General features: G+C 35.0%; 2 protein-coding genes across 9 annotated transcripts in view; both read left to right on the forward strand.

Moving 5' to 3' along the window:
* Positions 1-3,205, forward strand: part of LOC105346877 (pericentriolar material 1 protein) — a 29,138-nt gene extending 25,933 nt beyond the window's left edge. For all 7 annotated transcript variants that reach the window (XM_066074458.1, XM_066074462.1, XM_066074461.1 and 4 more), the window contains 3 exons: positions 578-646; positions 747-896; positions 2,308-3,205. In XM_066074458.1, the coding sequence (XP_065930530.1) occupies positions 578-646; positions 747-878 (201 nt within the window). In that variant the 3' untranslated portion in view covers positions 879-896; positions 2,308-3,205. The remainder of the gene's footprint in view (positions 1-577; positions 647-746; positions 897-2,307) is intronic.
* Positions 3,206-5,739: 2,534 nt separating this feature from the next.
* Positions 5,740-17,145, forward strand: LOC105346848 (Exonuclease 3'-5' domain-containing protein 1). 2 transcript variants are annotated; one of them, XM_011455584.4, is made up of 12 exons: positions 5,740-5,935; positions 8,335-8,400; positions 8,728-8,794; positions 9,062-9,192; positions 9,971-10,080; positions 10,189-10,275; positions 10,591-10,695; positions 11,267-11,347; positions 11,457-11,609; positions 11,874-12,065; positions 12,179-12,371; positions 12,919-17,145. In XM_011455584.4, the coding sequence occupies exons 1-12, from the start codon at positions 5,827-5,829 to the stop codon at positions 14,697-14,699; spliced, it is 3,075 nt and encodes a 1,024-aa protein (XP_011453886.3). In that variant the 5' UTR covers positions 5,740-5,826; the 3' UTR covers positions 14,700-17,145. The 2 variants fall into 2 exon arrangements, with proteins under 2 accessions (XP_011453886.3, XP_065930538.1); XM_066074466.1 differs by lacking the exons at positions 5,740-5,935; positions 8,335-8,400; positions 8,728-8,794; positions 9,062-9,192; positions 9,971-10,080 and having other exon boundaries at positions 10,522-10,695.
* The last annotated feature ends 1,407 nt before the right edge of the window (positions 17,146-18,552 follow it).

Consider the following 18,552-nt stretch of genomic DNA (forward strand, 5'->3'; position numbering starts at 1 on the left):
TGAAAGTATGCCATTTAAATGATAAAACACAAACCACAGTTAAACAACATGGCACGTGTGTGATAGAGAAGTCCGTATTCCAAACTCAGTCAATTTTAAAATTGAAAGTGTAAAAGTTAAGGTATTTTTTTCGTGAATGAAACCAATTTATGTGGTTTTTATTGATATTTTTCACCAATCATTTTATTTTTTGTATTTCTTTTAATTTATCAGTAAAAAAAAATTGGGAAAAGTGCATTTGATTTTTTTTCTTAAAGTAAAACAAAATTCGGTCGGCGGATCTGTAATCCAACTAATAAAAAACGTTCGCCTAATCAGTATTACTAATACATGTACAAGCAAATTTTAAAATCTGTTAATATTGTTCAAATATTGTTCAAAATTTTATAAAATCTTTCAGCTAGAAGTCCAATGTGATTTTATTCAAATCTCATTGATAATTTCTTATATTCAAATCATGTGGATGCATTTATTTCTATAGGACAATGATAAAATGCAATGATACATTATGAAGTTAAACAGAAAATTGGCTTTATGTTTTTATATTGCATTGGTTTTTTTGGTTTTTTTTGGACAGATGGATGAGGAAAATGGAAATGAGATCACAGTGGGAGATTTACCTACTGGAAATCTTAACATCTCACAAGTAAAGATTTTTATTTCAAAACCTCTAATGTATGATGTACTTGTATTAAATGTATCCTATCTTGATATTGTGTAATTGTTGGTTTATGATCTTTCTGTAGGAACAAATTGAGAACAAAATGAATGAAGAACAGCAGAGCAATGGGAATGTGAATGCCGTCTTGTCCTCCATAGAGGGGAAGGAGGAGTTAGCTGGTGATGGACAGTTCCTCAAGGATCCCCCCACTGCCTGATGATGTGTTCTAAGCAGTGTAAGTAAAAACATCCTCACACTTTACTGTAAGTAAAACATCCTCACACTTAACTGTAAGTACAAACATCCTCACACTTAACTGTAAGTAAAAACATCCTCACACTTAACTGTAAGTAAAACATCCTCACACTTAACTGTAAGTACAAACATCCTCACACTTAACTGTAAGTAAAAACATCCTCACACTTAACTGTAAGTAAAACATCCTCACACTTAACTATGTAAGTACAAACATCCTCACATTAACTATGTAAGTACAAACATCCTCACATTAACTATGTAAGTAAAAACATCCTCACACTTAACTGTAAGTAAAACATCCTCACACTTAACTGTAAGTAAAAACATCCTCACACTTAACTGTAAGTAAAACATCCTCACACTTAACTGTAAGTAAAACATCCTCACACTTAACTGTAAGTAAAACATCCTCACACTTAACTGTAAGTAAAAACATCCTCACACTTAACTGTAAGTAAAACATCCTCACACTTAACTGTAAGTAAAAACATCCTCACACTTAACTATGTAAGTACAAACATCCTCACACTTAACTGTAAGTAAAATCATCCTCACACTTAACTGTAAGTAAAACATCCTCACATTAACTGTAAGTAAAAACATTCTCACACTTAACTGTAAGTAAAAACATCCTCACACTTAACTGTAAGTAAAACATCCTCACACTTAACTGTAAGTAAAACATCCTCACACTTAACTGTAAGTAAAAACATCCTCACACTTAACTGTAAGTAAAACATCCTCACACTTAACTGTAAGTAAAACATCCTCACATTAACTATGTAAGTACAAACATCCTCACACTTTACTGTAAGTAAAACATCCTCACACTTAACTGTAAGTAAAACATCCTCACACTTAACTGTAAGTAAAAACATCCTCACATTTAGGTGTTTCAGTAAAAACATCCTCATACTTAAGTGTGTAAGTAAGCTCTTCCACTACCTAATGTGTTTTTATCTATGATAAGCCACTTTCCCTTCTCCAGAACTAAGCATCTTAACGCTATGTATTATGTAAGTAACCCCTCTCACTAAGTAATGTGTTCTTTCTCATAAAGGAAATCCACCCTTCCACTGCCAAATGTGTTCTGAGCTGTGTAAATAAACCTAATGTGTTTTTAACATAAAGAAAATCCCCCCTCCCACTGGTTAGGCTTTTCTCTGTTCTCCAGAATTAAGTGTTTTACAGTTATGTGTTGGTTGCTATCTGCTACATATACTTTGTGTTAATTTAGCAGTAAACAAAGAATTATTTTCCAGTTTTAGTCGTTTGTTTTATCATTTGTAAGATAAACAAATGCATATAATATTTAATACATTATGCACAGTTTTCTGGCTAATATTGGTTAAATCAATTCTTATAACAATTCTCTTTTTTTATTCTAGATGGCAATAAATCAACGAAAGAGAGATTGTTCCTCTTAACCCTCCCAATGCTGGAGGCAAAAAACTGTTTTCTTTTATTTATGTACTATCAAATGTACATGCAATGTTGTAGTATTATTCAAATTGACTTTGTTTGCAAAAAAAATTAATCAGAATGTTTGTAGATTCCATGTAAATAATATACACAATTTACCTATGTTTGTTACCTGTATGTGTTACCTGTATGTGTTACCTGTGTGTTGTAGAAGAAGGATCTGCTCTGTATTTTACACTGCTGTCATAATCATCCCATTATTTTTATTCAGAACATTGTCTTCTCACAATTGATCTGACGGACCTTATGTTTGTGTACCAAAATAAAATGGGACCTGTAGATTTTTAATGAATTGAAAAGCTTGAATGTGATACCAAATATTTTGAACAGAAATCTCCTAGAAAGTATCAAATCTTTAAGTGTGCGTTATTTATACACTACTTGTTGTGACTGTGTATTCTGTAAAAAGAAATCTGTTATTGACCTGTACATCAATATGCTGAGATATACTGGCTCTCCATGAATTAGTAGAATCTCATTAACACTGATTGTTGACAATAACCATATTAAGGTGGATCATTGAATCTGCTTGTCTCAGACAGTGCTTCTAACTGTGAAGTTTTGCACATTCCATTAACGTAGTTGTGATATTCCATCAAGCACTTCATTGCTGTCATCCGTCCATTATATGTTGACAATTTTTACATTTTACAGATTTAATTGAGAATTGACAGAAGTTTGATTAGTTTAGCGGTCCATATCATTACTTATTTTTCTTTGAGTGGTTTGTTAGGAGTTGTACTGATTACGATTATAAACTTGTCATTTGCCATCAAGTGATTAATAAAATTGTCTGACAACATCTGTGATGTGTTATGATTTTTAAATATTTATATTTACATTCTACTGTGTTTTCCCATTAAATTCTGTGATCTTCAAATGCCTCTAAATGCAACAAGTAGTCAAAGGTCAAATTGACGAGTTTTATTATGACGTCACAAACGTTGAACGCTGTAAACTGCAACGTCACAAGCGAAAATCAAAGTTCACGCTTGTGGCTGTTACTGTGGCTCTTCCATTAATATTAACTTACCCTTAGGATAAGATCGGAATTTTAAGGTATAATTCATATTTGCAGACAAGGCAAGAAGTTAAAAAATGTAAATATAAGCATTAAATCATGATTTTGTGAAGTATACACTCTCATAACTGCCGCGGTGTGTGCATACAAATTTTCATAACGCGCTAACGCGCGTTACTCAATTTGTATGCACACACCGCGGCAGTTATGAGAGTGTATACTTCAAAAAATCATGATTCAATGCTATAGTGTACTAAGGGTTATAAACTGTCTGTGTATGTCTGACTGGTGCCGATGTTTGGATGCTGTGTGCAGAGAGTTTAGATTGGACATACAGTCTGTTCTTTGCTTTATGCATGTGAAAAAATTACATGTACACTTTTTATAAAACTGAATGACTAACTTTTGTAATTCATCTGTAAACCACTTTTGTTAACAGTTGAATTGTAACCTGATACATTTAATATTATTATACTTTCATGTTAAATACTGAAATCTGATTGGTTTAGACGGAGTTGATAATCCGTTCTATTACCCTCAGCGTTAGCAACACACTTAGCAATGGGAAACACAACTAATTGTTACATGTGCGTAAATGATGCGCGTACGGTTCGCCGTGAAATTCACATCATTTCTATATAAAAGCATACAAAAATATCTCTAAAATTAAGACACTCAGTATAATAAAATAAATAGTGCCTGTTTGGGAGGATAACAGTTGAAATTGACACCCCTCGAAAACCATTGTCAACCTCCGCTTCGCGTCGGTTGACAATGGATTCCTTGGGGTGTCAATTTCAACTGTTACCCTCCCAAACAGGCACTATTTATTTACTCAGTAATGTACTTGTGTAACAATGAGACCGTTAATATTAATGTAGTAGTTGGGGATGATATGGACCATGAATATCGATCTGGGTAGCCCAGTGGTAGATCTCTGACAAGGGTAGCAGGTTCGATTTCTGGTCCAGCCATATATGTATTTATATGCTCACCCCTCCCTTCTTACTACATTAGTAAAGATATGCTTGTACTTTTTCTCGCAACAGACATTTTTCTTAAAATATAGTAATGAATAGCATACAATATTAACATGATTAATGGAGCCCCCCTCCCTCCACACTTTTTTTGGAGCACGTAAGTAATTGAAGTGAAATTAATGTTTAAGCTACCATTAGTTAGTTACTGCAGTAATCTATCATTGACCAGGGACGTATTATATAAATAGTGCCTGTTTAGGAGGGTAACAGTTGAAATTGACACCCCGAGAAAACCATTGTCAACCGACGCGAAGCGGAGGTTGACAATGGTTTTCGAGGGGTGTCAATTTCAACTGTTATCCTCCCAAACAGGCACTATTTATTTTGTTATACTGAATGTCTTTTTTTTTAATTTTTAAGAAAATTTTACTGCTTTTATATAGGAATAACGTGAATTCTACAGCGAACCGTACGCGCATAATTTTCGCGCATGTAACATTTTTTAATGTTACCCGTTGCCAAGTGCGTTGCTAACGCTGAGGGTAATAGTAAATATTATTAACTGCGTCTTAACCAATCAGATTTCAGTATTTAACATGAAAGTATAACAATATATAAATAGTGCCTGTTTGGGAGGGTAACAGTTGAAATTGACACCCCTCGAAAACCTCGGGGTGTCAATTTCAACTGTTATCCTCCCAAACAGGCACTATTTATTTTGTTATACTGAATGTCTTTTTTAAAATTTTTAAGAAAATTTTACTGCTTTTATATAGGAATAACGTGAATTCTACAGCGAACCGTACGCGCATAATTTTCGCGCATGTAATATTTTTTAATGTTACCCGTTGCCAAGTGCGTTGCTAACGCTGAGGGTAATAGTAAATATTATTAACTGCGTCTTAACCAATCAGATTTCAGTATTTAACATGAAAGTATAACAATCTAGTTTGTTATACTTTCATGTTAAATACTGAAATCTGTTTGGGAGGATAACAGTTGAAATTGACACCCCGAGGTTTTCGAGGGGTGTCAATTTCAACTGTTACCCTCCCAAACAGGCACTATTTATATAATATTAACTTTGTATATATAGTAAACGTCGCTGCATTCACTCATTCACTGACTGTCATTTACGTACTGCAGTCAGCTTGGGAATGTTTCAATACAATTCCTTTGGCTGAAAACTTCAATTACACTACAAACCATTTTGTCAGCTCAACACTAAGAATTCTGATCTCGTGAGATTCTGCTAAAACGGTGTGCCAATCGCAATAAAAAGAGCGTTGTCGTTTCAATATTCCGGATAATTTTGAGGCACGTATTGATTTACCCTGCTAGCTTCACATCCGGTTGTATTTTTAGCGCGGGTGACTGTCGTCTGAGCGTCTCTGCATGTGCAAGTATATCCATAAAACCTTCACATGGAGCATATTGGGAAGCAGGTTAGAGTTGTCCTAAAAGATGAATCTCGATACGATGGCTTTGTTCATTCTATGGATACTGGGACTGGCAAACTAACTCTTCACAAAGGTAAGGAATCCAGATGTCTAGCATGTATTGACCAAATAAGTCTGATACATTGTAACATGTAACAGCTGCTGACCAATATGCAAACGCATGTTGGATTTTTTCCCAATCAAAATTACAGATTTGACACCTTAATTGGCTTTGTTGTGGATAAAGATTGACTTAAGCGATGAATGAAGAATTAAATAACGGTCGATTGCGACCTATTTGGATAAATGCCATTTTTGGACATTGTACAGTCACTCAATTTTATAGCTACATAACTTGAATTACCTCAAACTTTTCTCTTCCTACCTTATATAGGTTTATTAAGCTACTCAAGCATTTTTTCCCCCGTAATTTAGCATTTGTACAACTTTAATAAACTGATCAAAAAACAATTTATGAACAATTTACGCTTGTAGTCTTAAAATTATTTTGCTTTTTCTGCGCAATTGCAGTCAGAGCTCTGAAGTTTTCAAGCTATGTATAACTGTTTGACCAAACATCATCCGAATAGTCAGTAAAAAGATATTTTATTATACCGAAGAAAACATTATTTGTTGGCGATGCAGAATATCTTTGTGATAAACAAATTAGAGTTATCAAACTTATGATTAACCTAGCAATCGAATAACTGTAAACGTATTATATTTGGCGTGTACGATATTTGGCAGAAATTAATTTTTGAACAAGTTGGGGTGGATTTGAATTAGCGTTTTCCTGAATGTGACTATTCTTATACATATGCGCATGGCATTAAGCGATGAACTTGATTTAGCGGAAGCTGCATTCCACCAAAAGGGCTAAATAGAATACACAGCCAAATGTAGTATGTTTACAGTATATCAGAGGTGTTCCGAATGAGGGAAATGGAATGCCGCCAGTGAATAGTTTTAATAACTATTCATTAGCCTAAGGGCAGATAGCAGGGAAACTATTTTGTGGTAAGATAGAATAGCATGTTTATTTGTTGTAATCTATAAAAAAAATATTCAATGAGTTATAATGAATATATATATCTGGTATATATTAACCTATCTTTGAGCAAATTTCTAAAGCTCTTAGAGTATACATAACTTTTAATTTTGGGATAAAAATACACTTTATCCCACACATAGTTCTTACTTTCAATTGAAACATTGCATGGACAGATTTTAATTCAAGTTTATGGGCAAATAAACATCAACATACACCAGTCATTTAATGATGGAGTTAACTTTGTTGAACAAAACAGCTGCCAATGCATGTATATATATGACAGCATCCACAAGTTTGAAGAAAATTGTTTAACTGTTAATGATAATGCCCCGATTAAACTATCATTTTTCACTGATTTTCTTATATATATATATACAGCCTACTCCGGATATATAGAAATTCAGGGGACCATGCAAATTATTTCAATATATCCGTATTTCAATATAAGCGAAATTGACTGACGTGAATCCGCCATTTTTGAAAGTTCAATCCCGATGTAAGCATAGAAAACCAAACCCGAACAAATTATTAGATCATCATTTATCTATTACAATAAACGGATTACATGGAACATTAGTCCTTGAAAGTTTGATTAAAATTATATCCGAAAGTTTTGTAAGTTTCGTTTTGTTACTATCTTAAACCTCATCATAATCTCGGATCGCATTCTTTTACGTTTTAAAAAAACGTTAGAGAAAAATCACCACACTCAAACGCTTCAAATATTGCTGAACGCTGCTTGTATATCATCGTAAGTGTACACGCGATAATCTCAAAATCCTTAGCTATTACGAATTTAGGCTTTGTTCTTTCATCAATAGCCATAACTAGTTTGTATTTTGCGTCCGGAGATAAGGTATTTCTTTTCCGTGGGGTTTCCATATTACGTCTAGCCTCAATGCATCCGTATTCGTAAAAACAAAAAAATAAACAGTGAATAAATTTTACTTTTTAATAAAAGTATAAAAACACACATGAAGAGAACTTATCAATTCACACCTTTGTATATCAACCGGTCAGTCTGGCATAATTACTGTCACCAACCGTGACGACAGCCGCCAGGGAGAACTTCAATATAACCGTTATAAAAGCAACTAATTATCACCTCAGGGGACCGATCAGTGGCTTCAATATAAGCGATATTTCAAAATAACCGATTTCATTACATCCGTGAAATCAATGCAAAGAATATGAGAGGTAGAAACTGGGAATTTTTTTCTATTTCAAAATAAGCGGAATTTCAAAATAAGCGAGTTCAATATATTAAGTGGAGTAAGCTGTATGTGTGTTACCTTTAAGTCTTCCTTGGCCTGCCTCTCGCTTCGCTAGGTATTATTTTATGCCCTGTAAACTTATTCATAATATTCCTGGGACTTGGGCAATTTTAACATGTTTCATGTGCATTTTTCTGAATATGTTTTATCTATTTTTCATGTTTATAGTCACAGACGAGGATGGCAGAAGACTTCCTGGGATAAAACATTTTTTTAATGATGAGCTACATGACAGTGAGTTGATAGGAATCATGTAGAAGTTGTTTGTGCTTACTCAATGGGAAGTTTTAATTCTGTTTTTGTGCATTGAAATTTCAGTTTAAATAATGGATTAAAAAACAACAATAAATTCAAAATATTGAAATTTTATGACAGATCTATGGTAAAACTCACCGCAATCAAAGTTCCTTTTAAGTGTGTATTCTAAGTACGGTGTATCTCTATATTTAAATAAGAAAGTGTTATCTCATAAAGGTTGGATATATAAGTTGTTTTAATGTCCATATACTGGACTTCTTTGAGAAGATTGTTGTATATTATTCATGTTTTTTTCGTTTTCAGTCTATGCATTTGAGAATGAATTGAAACCCTCCAGTAAGAATGTGACAGAGGGCCTAGTGGACAAAAAGTAAACACACATTTAACTGCTTTCTCTGCTTTATAATGTTTTTATTTTATACACAGTGGAATTGCATGTATTTAATGGTGATTATGACAGAGTAACATATGAATCAAACAATGACTATTATAGTTCTTTTATAAAATAGAAATTAAAAGTACTGGTATCCTGATCTTAATGATATTGAATTAAACCAAAGTATTTTGAATTCAAACTGAATTTGTAATGATCAAACTCTGAATCTTTCCAGTCCTAATTGTGTGTACTTCCTTCCAGAGAGACTGGCAAAAAGTTATTCAAAACAAAAAATATTCCGGCCCATCTCCAGAGAATGCGGGACTTTAAGCCGGAGACTGTCCTGCTGTCCAACATTGCCAACACCAGCACAGAACATCCAGTCAAACAAGGTACGTTCAACTTGATGCTGTGAATGATTGTCAAATTGAATTGGATTATTAAGCATCCAAATACGACTTTGCAAAACTTATGTGGTTTAATAAATATCTTGAGTCTAATATTTTTTGTGGGACAGTCAGGATTGCGCAAATGTTCTGAGCGAGTCTTGACTAAATATGTATGTGTAACATTTTTGAATTGGAGAGGGTGGCAAAAAAAGTGAAATTTATTACCCCCATCCCTCTAGAAGTTGAAAAAAATCTTTTTTTATCACCAAAGTGTATTCCAACTTGCCATTCATCGGTTTTGAGTAAATGAAATAAACTATATGCTGCCTTACATGTAAGTCATACACTTAGAGGAAAGTAAATTGTACATTATCAATAGGTCAACTTTTTGTATTGTGCATCATAAGTATAAGTTTATATTTATTAAAAGGAATTTTCACTTGACGATCTAATTAAACAAAAGGGTGAGCCAGGGTGTTTAATAGATTTTTCACTCGTTGAATGATGTAAGTTGTCAAAAATGTTGTAACTTTTAAATTCAGGGGCATTAAAACTTGTTTTTAGCAAAACATCTGTAAATGATTTTTGCTTTGTTTTGATCCTTAAGAGAGCTGCATTATAATCATGTGACAGTAAAGAGCTTTGGGTCTCTTCGTGAATAGTGTTTACAGTGTAGGAGAGAATTATTGAGGTTATCGTGCAGTGAATGCTATTTATTATGTGTTTGTAAGACTTAGTGAGCTGGTATTGTAGTGACTGTACAGCGGATGCTTCCTTACAGATAACCGGAGCTCTGACTATGATTCCAGCAGTGACCCTGAGGCCCTGGAGGGAGGAACTGAGGCCCCCTATGTCCTCATCAATAAAGTGGACAGGAAGTTTCATGACTCTGTATGTACATTGTATTTGTCCATAGCATCATTTTGATTTTTACCAGTGAACATCTTGTTTGTATGTGTAGGTTTATAATGATAATTCCACTATCATGTGATGTTACAGATCGACGCGGTACTTCACTGCTCGGTAGTTGGACTAGCCATGCAGGGGGTGTGTGTCGGAAGATCCGGAGAAGTTTGCTGGGTGCAGGTGAGAGTTTGTAACTGTGAAACACGCTACCATGGATACTCAGTGCTTATGTCTCACAGAGAAATGCCTTTCCACACCTGTTAATTTTTGGTTTCTTTAAAGTAAAGTACATGTATATTCACTCTTTGTTTGCATACATTAGGAAATTTTATATATGTACAAGTATGTGATTTAGAAAAAAAGGCAATAGTTTATATATTGTTGTATGTGTACACTGATAATGTTTGTTGTATTGCATTTTTTCAGTTTTCAAAGGCGTTGCCACCTTTCGGGTCTTAGTTAGGGACGATAATGCTGATATATTATTGGTTTCAGTTTGCCACAGACAGAGATGTGTTTTTGTTTGACATCTTGGAGTTACCTCCAGAGTGTTTTGAAGAAGGAATCAAAGCCATTTTAGAAAATCCAGATGTCTTAAAAGTGAGTAAAATTCTAGTGGCCTGGCATGATCATAGATGAATTACTGTGGAATTGCTGTGTACATTACTTGTTAGGAAGAACAGTATTTACAGTGATGAATGACCCAACATTTATTATTAGGCTATATCGTGTATGTGTAGTAGGAAAGGAGTAATAAGCATATAAATACAGTGAAAATATATATATGGCTGGACTGGGAATTGAACCCGAGACTCCTGCAACTCTAGTCAGGAGCTCTACCCCTGAGCTTCTGAGGCCAATATTCATGGTCCATATAGCCCCAACTACTACATATGTAAAGGGCAACACAAGGATTGAACACTTCTCTTAATCGTAACTATGATAAGAATTTCAATCTACAAGAGAACTATTACTGGAGCATGATGTTATGAGGCATTATTGTATTAATTAGATGATTGACTTAACCTTTAAACCGTTATAAACTTTTACTGTGCTGTGTTTGAAGGTTTCTCTACTTGTGTCACATTATTTTATACTTATCACTTACACTGTGTTGTATATGACATGTTTCTATCCCATGAAGCTATATCACTTATCCTGTTTTGGACAGGTAACCCACGATTGTCGTCTGACTTCTGATTACCTGTTCCACCGCCACAACATCAAACTCATTAACGTGTTTGATACACAGGTAAGAGCCAGGTGTTGTCTGTCAATTGTCAAACACCCCATCTTTTTATTTTGCTAGATACCTGGAACTTCTGTTGTAAATTAGATATGTATAATTTGGTTTTATTCAGGTAGCTGACGTATTTGTGGATCGCCTGTTCAAGGGAGGTAAGGGAGGCGACTGGCCACGTTATGTGAAAGGCCTTGCAGACTGTGCTCTCAACCATCTGAATCTGGAGCCCGAACAAGTCCTCAACCTCAAAACCAGGGAGAGGCTTAAGAAGGTAAACCCTCTTGTGGTCAATCAGTAAGGGAGAATAACTGAATTCCTACATGCTGTGTAAATTACCAAAAACCTAATTAAATATGCAGTATTTTTATTTTTGTTTATGAATTTAAAAATTTGTTATTTTTTTAATTGTTTTTACAATCTATAAAAAAGTCAGCAGTATGATAACATTTTTAAAATGATAGAGTTTTGCATTATTTGATGATATAGAAACAAAGTGGATTATTGTTAAATGTAGAGCTCTGTTTCTGTCTTCCAGCATGACGAGGAGATCTGGGCCACCCGTCCTATCAGTCGTCAGCTATTAGACGCCCTCTATAAGAACGTTGTACACCTCCGTCCTTTACGTCAGGTTCTCATCGAGAAAATGATGGCCGAATACGTCGCAGGGGTGGACGTCTATCTGTCCCAGGTCAGGGATTCCTCCACAAAGGATGCTAAAGCACACCAGGTAATAACCTAATGTCAAGGTCGATTTATTAAATTGAGATTTATCTTAAAAAGATGTGTACAAGTATGAATCATCTTTATAAATATTAATGTAATTAACTGTCATATTTTCAGTCCAACCTAATACCTATGGCATTTGAGGGACTGCGGAAACTGATGCCTCGCTTAGACAGCTATCGCTGGGGTAGTAATCGACTCAGTGCCGAGACCTCTAATGTGAAGGGGTTCACGGACAACGTCCTTCCTGTGCAGGACCCCAAGGTCATCATTAGTCATGATTCTATTTGGCATCAAAGACCTTCCAAGGGTATGTATCATGTCCATTGTTGTTAAAAAAAGAGGTGGATTTAGACCCCCAAAAATGCAGTATTGTGTTCAAAAAGGGCATAAACTTGTAGATACAGCCTCTGGTAACTAAATAACAATATCTACTAAACTAATACATTGTAACAAACAAAATCAACACAAAGAATGGGTAATGTTGATCAGTCACAGGAGATTGCATGCATTATCTATTAAATTGCTTTGCTTTGGGGGGGGCAAAAGAATCTTTAAATATATATATGCAGAGTCTTAAATAAATGCAATATTCACTTAAAATGAGTTCAGGTGCAAAAATAGTGAGCAGATGGGGGAAGTAAAAACTCAACTTTTGTAATTCCTTAAAATGGTAGACTTCTGCATAGAGTTTGCATGTGTGATCATGTCCCCTCATTAGTTCTCCTCAAGATAGAAAATGCACTTTGTCTTTAATTTGGTTTCATTTGTAGAAAATTTTTATAATGTCACACAAATACTCAATAAAAAAATTAATCTCCTTTTGATTAGATGTTATTTTCTCTTTTCTATTCAAGGTCAACACATGTTCAAACAAGTGGCCAATCAATTCAAATTTGTTAAAGAAGATGGAACACCATGTAGGGTGGTTGAACAGAAGTTTGACAGTACATCAGATGGCCAGAAGCTTGCCTCGGTTAGCCAGAATCCAGTGTCAGTTAACCAGAACCCTGCCTCGATTAGCCAAAATCCTGCCTCTGTTAGCATGAAATCTGCCTCCGTTAGCCAAGGTCCTGGCTGTGTTAACCAAAATCCTGCATCAGTTAGCCAAAGTCCTGACTCTATGTCAGTAAGCTACAATTCTGTGTCTTTTGGCCAGAATCCTGCGAGTTCTAGTTCAAGGTCCACCACAAGTCCACATATCAGCCCCACAAAACAACCTGCACAGAGCAGTTTTGAAACAACCAGGACACAAAGAGGAGGAATGAATGCCTCACTGTCTTCATTGAGGGGCTTGACAGATGTGGAGAAAGATTTGGAAGTGCAAAAAATTATAAACCAGTCAGAAGAAGAGGAAGTTCCAACTGGCATGTTAATAAGATCTGTATTAAAGCAGACAGACCCGAGACAATTAGAAGAAAGAGAAGAAGACTCAGAGACCTACGAGTTCAAACCGGCTGGAGTGATGATATTTGCCAAAAAGAATGACAAGACCACGACAAGGAGGCAGAAGGAGGTGGATGACCTGGAGCTAGAGATGGCGCAGTATGTGATGGAGAACCAGCCAATGGCCGGGTCCCAGCAGGAGGAGTCAGAGTACGATGACTGGGGAGGGACGCGCCACAGACCCCTGGTGGTCAGCCAGGAGAACAGGGACACTATTCTGAAGAAGTTCCTGGAGATGGCAGGGGTGGAGAAGGCACGGAGACAGGCAGAGCTAGAACTCCAGGGAGATACCCTCACAGTACCAGCCGTGCATAGGAACTCTGATACTCAATCAGTTCCATCTGTGCATGGGAACTCTAACATACTCCAAAACTTTGCAGCAGTGAGAGGTGCATCCTCAGTAGTAAGTGGAACAGTGGAATCTCAAACTAATGGTCAGTGGTATTTACAGCCCTATCTGGGCCAGACTGAGCGGCCACTGAGTGATGATGACCAGAGTGCTTGTGGGTCAGACACGTTGACTCAGGGCAGCACCACAGTGTCGCAGCAACTCTCTGTCAGAAGTGGCCATCTACAGCAAAAACGCTGTCTGTATCGAGGTCAGATTTCATCCAAAGCGAGACTGCCAGAAACATCTGAAGAAAGTGATAGGAATCTCAACATCAGCTTACCATCCAGGTTTGAATCACCAATCTCACATCAGAATCATAGATCTGCCAATGTACCAGCAACACCAGCAAATACTCATGAAATCAGCCAGCAACACGGAAATAGACAGGAGGTGAGAGGAGGACAGCCAGGTATAACAGACCTGTCCAGACTGGCATCAATACTGGCCAAGACTTCCATCAGATCTCCGTCCTCTGTAGGCCAGGATCCACACAGAGTGTCTAGAAGTCCTTTAAGTATGTCATCATCATCCAGATCCCCAAACAAAAGTGATCAGGAGTCGTCCATTATCAACCGTATCCTGCAGGATATACCTGCCTCACCCACCTCTGGCTGCTCATCCTCCACCGCCGGTGTTCACTGTTCCCAAAGAAACATTTCCCCTGCCTCGTCCTGTAGGGGCGGGATCACCCAGACTTCTCCCCGCAAATCAGAAAGCGTGACTGCAGCACTGAACGCAACTGATAGCAAGATCCAGCGGATAAGAATCCTTGCTGAAGCATTAAAAAAATCAGAGAATTGAGCTATATGCATTAATTTTGAGTGATTTATGGAGGCATTAATTTCTTATTTAGAATCATCAATCTTATCATGTGAAGTAGCTGCAGGTCTCTAGCTCTACTGGGACATTCAGGTTGACATGATAAAGAAGTACACTTCCTCACTTACAAAAAACTTGCAATTTACAACGCACTGAAACATGTGCTAGTTTTGGACTGTGGTTTTATTAATATTCATGGTCATCAGTTTATATGATCTACAGAATGTCAACCTAAATCTTCTAGTCATGTTACAGAACCGCAGCTACATATGGAGTACTTGTTTAACTTCAATATTTCAAACTTCTACATCTTCAACTCCATGGATATACCAAAGGGAGTTTGAACTTCAATGTTTATGTTTTTATTAAAATTCATTATTACTATTCTGTTGATATCTAAGAAGTTTTTTTTTTCTTTGTGCCATCAAGTTCAATCAATGTTGTTTGACAACTTAAATCTTTTATTAAAAATACTGATTTTTTAAAAAGGGTTTAAAAAGTAGGTGTACATGTGTTTGAAACAGAACTTTTACAGTGAAATTATCACAGTTTTTTCATGTGGATAAGTAACTGTACAGTTTGAAAATTCTATAAAAGCCCCAGGGGGTCTTGTACCAGTGATGTGTTGATCAGTAGGTGCTGCGTATTTCTTCTTTAAAAAGAAAGTTGGTCACAATGTGGAGGTGCCTTATACCTTTGAATGTTGCATTTCTTGAAAATAGAAATTTTAATTTTCTTTCAGTTGTGAATAATTTTAACTTAAAAAAAGATAGGTCATTTAATGTGAAAAAATTTAAGATATTAAAATGATAAGTTTAGTAGAGTTTTAATGATCATTACTATGCAACTCTTCTGACTCCACCCACATAAAAGACAGGGTGGAAGCTTGTTTATGTGTGTCTGTGGTTACTGGCAGCTTTACACTTGCATGATGTCTGTTGTTTTTGTTGTTGGGTGTTGAATCAATTGATTTTATGATTTATTGACTTATTTTTATGCATTCATTGAAATTCACAAAAAAATGTCAATTGATGTTTTGATGAACTTTTGATTTATGATCAGTATAATGAAATCTTAAAAAAATTGGTGTTTGATGAATGGTAACGAAACCAGATTAATTAATCTGCTCAGTGTAAAGGGAGCTGATTTAGGAGAGATATCAGGAGTCTGTGATGGAGGCTTGTTGTTATGGTGTTTTGGTGTACTGTTGATGGCTTACCTCCCCTCTCTCCATTTAAGGTATCACACCGGTAATTGGCCAATCAAAATGAACTTATTCAATTGTAGTTCCATATATACTTCAGAATTATTTTTTTCCTTGACTGCATTTTTACATTTTCCTTTACTCAGTTTTAAAAATTTTTGTACCACTGAGTAGGATATTTCATGTATTTTGTTAGGTGATGACCTTTTTTCACAGGGACTACTTCTTTCAGGGCACATGCAGCAGCTTCCTGGGGAGTGTGCAGTCTGTTTACATACAAATGGAAAACACGTGGTTTTGAGGGTAGACCTGTTTGGAGCTAGATATTTTGAGAAAATGCAGTATCGCTTGCCCTTTTTATGGTGTTAGCTGATGAGATAGGTAACAAATAACATTTCCTCCGAATGTTTTGTCATGAGGAATACAAACTGATTTTTAAGAATTTTTTCCCCTCTATAGTGCTATATAGTGAAAACAATTACCGGTGTGATACCTTTAAATGGAGTCTCCCATCTTCTTTTTCCATCTGTTTATTTAATCATTTTTAGAACAACCATATCGTGTTCAACAATTTCTTGTTATACAAATCAGGTTATGTGATGTGAACTAAAACTAGCTAGATTGTTGTTGGTCTCTGACGATTGTATTTGATGGGTCATGTTTTTTTTTTCAATACAAGTGCTTTGTTACATCAGTGTCACTCTTGCACACAGCAAATTTTTCCATATGCATATACTGGCCCTTTCGTCACCACCTTTCCTCAAGTCAATTCTCAGCCTCAAGTCTTAGATTTGACCTCAAATTTATGTACTTTTCATTCAAGGACTGAGTTGAGCATTATGAAAATTTTTGTGATGGCGGGGCCAGGTATATTTCAGTCAATTCTTAGCAATGGAAAATATATAACTGCAAATTTTTGACATTTGTTCTTTATCCCTTTTTCTACAACTGCAAAGGACAGTAGTTTCTTGGGGTTTTATTATTTTAGTAGCTATTTTTTGATAAAGTGAAATACTGATATATAGCAATTTAAACTACAGATTAACTTCAGAGGGTTTGATGATCGTGGCCATATTTAGACTGTTTTAATCTCCTTCAGAAGAAGAGCTCTGTATAAGGTTATAGTAAAATGTTCAAATATTTAAAAAGCTAAATTATATAGAATATTTCTTGACTTGATGATAGTTTATAACCTTAAAAAGTAATATTATAATAAGAGTTAAGGATGACGTTTACTCAGAATGAAAAAAAAATTCCACTGATGATAATGAAAAACCAACTATTGTGTGTTATAGACCTTACATGGTAGTGTTATTCTTCACTTTCAAAAAAGTAGGTCAATGACCTACTTTTTGAGTTAATGACCATTGAATATTTTTGGGAAATTCAAGAAAAATCCATAAAAATTTTACACTATAATTCAGATTTTTTAATTGTGAAAAAAATACAAATTGCTTAACTCTTTAACAAATGAAATACAGTTTATGAATGGTAGTGACATTAAATAGATACAAAGCATTCAGTTTTCATTCACAATTTTTATAGATATTCTAGTCCGAATTTCCTCTATCAGTTTTCAAATTACTACCCATTTTTGATTCAATATAACAAAAAACTGAATGATGATAATGCTCAAACATTTACAGTATTAAACTAAGTATATTGACCTTTCTCTGCTGGTATAAAATTTATATGAGGTCAATGATCAAAATTTTGAGATATGTTGTCTTTTATCATTTTTAAGCATTTTTCAATATTTTTGTAGTGTGTGCCATACGATTATCTAAACGAAAACGCAAGATAAAACCAACAGAAAATATGCAAAATTATGTTGACTAACAAATAAAATCTTAACTTTAAATATCATAGTACTACCAAAAATATTTCAGTTAAAAACAAAATCTGAAAAATTTAGTCAGAATTTCCTCTGTTTTACTAAAAGTCACACTTTGTCAGAGGCTAATTCCATAATTTAGTAAAAATATCGATTGTTATATTGATAATAATTCATTTCATAAATACTTTTTGTATTTAAAACAAATTTTACTCATGAAATTGAACTTTTTAACAATCCGGATTTGAGAACTCAAAGCCTGAGTAAACAACGTCCTTAAGGTAGACCTGATGGTTAATGTGTTGACCACTCAGCCTCCTTGTACTTTGTGTAAGTGTAGTTGATATGTATTAATTAGAATTGTGCAATTATTGTGAATGGGGCTTCAGATTTTTGGTTTCCCATTAACACATGTATTGTTTATAAGTGTTGGCATTCACTAAGAAACTTTCCGGTGATCCATAAAACGTAGCGACAGATAATAATTCACAAAATATATTGAATAAATGTTTATTATACATGTATCTATAGAGTAAATAACCTAGTATATGGATTTATTTGTATTTAACAGTATTCAATGTTAACTGTAAATCTCTGTCACTTATGCATTATAATGGATTGTGATCAAATGTTGTAGGACATTTAACACTGTAGAAATCCCTGCATGCTGGTGTTGTGGCAAAGTTCTAGTGTTTTTGAGTCTTGAGCTCCTTTTACTCTTCCAGTTATTGGAACTGTTGACTTAAGTAGCAACGGAGTTGTCTCCTTTTCCTAAGATGCTACCGACTTTAACCCTG

Source organism: Magallana gigas, chromosome 2 (genome assembly GCF_963853765.1).
Source record: "Magallana gigas chromosome 2, xbMagGiga1.1, whole genome shotgun sequence".
In the NCBI taxonomy this organism is placed as follows: Eukaryota; Metazoa; Mollusca; class Bivalvia; order Ostreida; family Ostreidae; genus Magallana; species Magallana gigas.

Bases quoted from the DNA above. Each gene is read 5' to 3' on its own strand.
- LOC105346848 (XM_011455584.4), top strand. From the start codon at position 5,827: ATGGAGCATATTGGGAAGCAGGTTAGAGTTGTCCTAAAAGATGAATCT. The intron at 5,936-8,334 runs GTAAGGAATCCA...TCATGTTTATAG, and splicing joins CAAACTAACTCTTCACAAAG to TCACAGACGAGGATGGCAGA. The intron at 9,193-9,970 runs GTACGTTCAACT...GCTTCCTTACAG, and splicing joins AGAACATCCAGTCAAACAAG to ATAACCGGAGCTCTGACTAT.